Source organism: Pteronotus mesoamericanus, unplaced genomic scaffold (genome assembly GCF_021234165.1).
Source record: "Pteronotus mesoamericanus isolate MK-2021 breed Mesoamerican mustached bat unplaced genomic scaffold, CSHL_Meso_final contig_173, whole genome shotgun sequence".
Classification (NCBI taxonomy): Eukaryota; Metazoa; Chordata; class Mammalia; order Chiroptera; family Mormoopidae; genus Pteronotus; species Pteronotus mesoamericanus.
Genome location: NW_026555072.1, coordinates 12,552,375 through 12,555,982, shown reverse-complemented (window position 1 = coordinate 12,555,982; position 3,608 = coordinate 12,552,375). Strand labels below are relative to the sequence as shown.

The window sequence follows — 3,608 nt, the reverse complement described above, 5'->3', positions numbered from 1 at the left end:
CAGATGCAAACTAATCACCTAAGCTAATCAAATGTGTACCTTATTCCTAAATACAAAGGCACAGAGTATTCAGTATTACAGGAAACTCAAAGATAACATCCTGATGAGCAAACAGATGAGAAATATATACCAAAAAATCCAAATCAATATTCTCAAAATAATAAGAAACTGTATTTATAAAATGAGAACACGGTGCTATTAAAGGAAGTCACTAGAAAACTAGAAAGTTCTTGAAAATAGAAATATTGCCAAATTAAAAACTTAGGCGCTCAGCACTAAGTCACTGGGCCTCGTCAGGCTCTGACAGAACCTCGAACACCGCGCTGCCGCCCCTCCCCCCAGGAAACTGCCTCCATCCCTGCCCCCACCTAGCAACAGACCCCATTTCCGGTGCCGCGCACAGCCAGTCCTGCAGGTGTCCGCCAGTCCTGCAGGTGTCCTCCTCCCCGGTTCCAGGAGGGAACATTTCGAAGTCCCACTGCCTGCGCCCTAGATTCAAACTCCGGCCGCCCGGGTCGCCCAGTGCCAGGGCACCCCGAGAGCCTGCAGCCTCCACCCTCGCCCCTGCCGCTGCCGTCCCCGCCGCTGCCGCCCCGCAGCCCCCGCTGCCTCGCCGCCTTGGCCTCGCTGCCCCGTGCCTGAGCCTACGCATAGAGACATGGAGACCCCGTCCGGGACCTCCGCCGTGCCTGACAACTACCACCCTGACTGCGAGGCCGCCGTCAACTACCAGATCACCCTGCACCTCTACGCCTCCTACGTGTGCGCGTCCATGGCGTCTTACTTGGACGGCGCAGGCCTCAGGCACTTGGTCGAGTTCTTCCTGCAGCAGTCGAGCAAGGAGAAGGAGCACGCGGAGAGGCTGATGCAGCTGCAGAACCAGCGCGGGGGCCAAATCCACCTGCGCAACATCAGCAGGCCTGACCGCAACAACTGGGAGAGCGGCCTGAAGGCCCTGGAGTGCGCCTTGCACCTGTCCGTGGTGGTGAACCAGAGGCTGCTCGATCTGCACCAGCTGGCCACCCAGAAGGGGGACACCCAACTGTGCGGTGTCCTGGAGACTCACTACCTGCACCAACAGGCGATGTGCGTCAAAGAGTTGGGGGACCACGTCACCAAGCTGCGCAAGGTGGGAGCCCCGAAATCCGGCCTGGCCGAGTACCTCTTCGACAGGCTCACCCTGGGCGGCAGCAAGAACTGAGCCTTGGACTGCCTCCCGCGATAGCCGCGGGGTCACTTCCCCGGGGCACCGTGTGGAACATGCCCGTTTCTCTATGGCCCTTGCAAAACGGTCGCTTCAGTTTTTATGTTCCAGTTTCACCACTTCTTCCAGTAAAGTTATTGGTTCCTAAATAAATAAAGGTGTTTTCAATGGGGGGGGGTGGGTGTGGGTGTGGGGTGTGAGTGTGGGTGCGGGTGCGTGCGTACGCGTGCGTGTGCGTGTGCGCCTGCGCGCGCACGCGCAAAATCCACGCCTTTTAAGATTTAAGACAGGTAAGCAGGAGTCTCTCCACTCACCCATGCCCCAATCAAGTACAGCTCGGAAACTCCAAAGATGGAGGGAGCGCGTGTTCCGTGGGACCCGGGATGGGGGGAGAGGGTATTCCCAGGGGCCGTGGATGGACGGAGGATGTATTCCGTGGGACCCTGGATGGAGGGAGGGGATATTCCCTGGGACCCTGGAGAACGGAGGATTAATCTTCCTCTTACAAAGAATGTGGTATATGCGGGTGGGGTGATGTGGGGCCCTGGTGAACGAGAGTGCATGTGCATGGCAAAAGTATAAAAGTCAACAATGAAGAACATAATAAATAAATAAATAAATGGAGAAAAAAGAGGAAAAGACGGTATGTATAGAAACATAGCCTGAACATCAGGATTGCCGTTGCCTCTGGGGAAGAAATGAAGGGGTTGGGATGAGGCAGAGATGAAAAGAAAAGGGGTCTTCACTGTACCTGAAATGTTACTGGTTAATTCTAGGTAGCTGGTTGGGAACCTTGGACAAGCTCACCCTGGGCTGCGGTGATAATGCCCCTGAGTATCGCTCTGGCTTTCCCAGAGACATGGGGTGACTTCCTGTAGTCACCAGCGCTGGGCATGCATACTGCCCTTCCAGTACCTCCAGGTGTGATTTCTCTCGCTTAAAGCAACATGGTACCCCAAAAACACCTCTGTAAGAGGCCTGAAAAATACACAATGGTGGCTGGGGGTCAGTTTCTGATATTAAATATTTAATCGAATAAACCCCACTGCATGTTAGGCCAGTGACTGGCTGCTCTGAAGCATGTGCAGGACAGGAGAGAGGTGAAGCTGGGAGACCAGTTAGGACGTACTGCAGCTGGCCCAGGTGACAGACAACTGGGGTTGGGCCGAAGTGGAGGCTGAAGAAATGCGGAGACAGACAGGCTCTAGTGGATGTGGACCAATCAACGAGGTTTCCTCATGGACCAGAGGTGAGTAATGAGTTATGAAATAACAAAAATAATCTACTTTCGTGTTTGACCTTGAACACCCAGGTTGAAGGTGTGGCTATTTATTAATCGGGGGACATTTCCAGGGAGACACGAGGGGTGGGGGAAGGCACGTCATGTTAAATCTGAGATGTCCGTTAGACGTCCCAGGAGAGATGTCATGCAAGTAATTGAAGCTGGAGCTCAGGAGGATGTCAGGGTTGGCAATACACACGTGGGAGACATCAGCCATAGATGCCTTGAGGTCATGGGACTGGATAAGCTCACTGCATAGTGTAGAGAGAGTATGGCCCAGCCAGTCCCAAGCACAGGACGGCTAACATTAGGGGATGAGTTGAAGTGTTGGAACAGCCAGGTGGCTACTGGCCCCACCTGGGCCATGACCTCCTTCCAGACCGTGGCCACCTGTGTCTCCTCACAGTCTATCTCGGAATCAGCCTGTTCCTAACCTCCGTGTGGCCTCTGCTTTCTCCTTGCGTGATGTGGAGAGGAGTTAGCCTGTTACCTTGTCTTCATGGCTATGGGTAGAAACAAATTACTGTCCTGTTAATAAAAAAGATTTCATAAGAAAATTATAGGTGTTTGTTTCTTATATTTCCCTTTAAAGACTCAGCCTCTCTCTCAACCCAGTGTTTTGGACCACATGAAATCTCTACCCATGTAAACCCTAAGGCGGTCCCTGCCTGCGAAATCATAACACACCTTTCCTCTGTGCCTGTTGTGGTTACAAAGATAAAAGTTAAAAACTGCAGGTTTGCATACCTCATCAATATCACATGGCTAGCTGGAGTCTTTTTAAAATTTGCCGATAGCTTTGAACACTATTAACATATACACAAGCTTAGCTATACAGTAACAGCCTTCCTTAACTTCTATTGCCTGGGTTCAAATCCCAGTCTGGCCACTTTCTAAACTGTTAACTATCAACATAAAATTTGGTTGCTGAGAGATCAAATGAGGTAATGTTTTTAAAATGCTTTCCGTAGTGCCTAGCACATGTAGCAGATGTAGTATTTGTAAGCCTCCTTTATCATCAGCCCCATCCATTGTCACCATCGTCGTCTCGCCCGCTTCCCAGTTCCTCTGTGGTGTTCGTGCTTTGGGGAGACTTCATGTCTATGCTTTGCCACTGGAGGT

The 3,608-nt window shown here is 51.9% G+C and overlaps 1 protein-coding gene across 1 annotated transcript; it reads left to right on the top strand.

Annotated features, from left to right (window-relative positions):
* Positions 1-658: 658 nt before the first annotated feature.
* Positions 659-1,201, top strand: LOC129065177 (ferritin heavy chain-like). Its single transcript, XM_054566407.1, has one exon. The coding sequence runs from the start codon at positions 659-661 to the stop codon at positions 1,199-1,201; it is 543 nt and encodes a 180-aa protein (XP_054422382.1).
* The last annotated feature ends 2,407 nt before the right edge of the window (positions 1,202-3,608 follow it).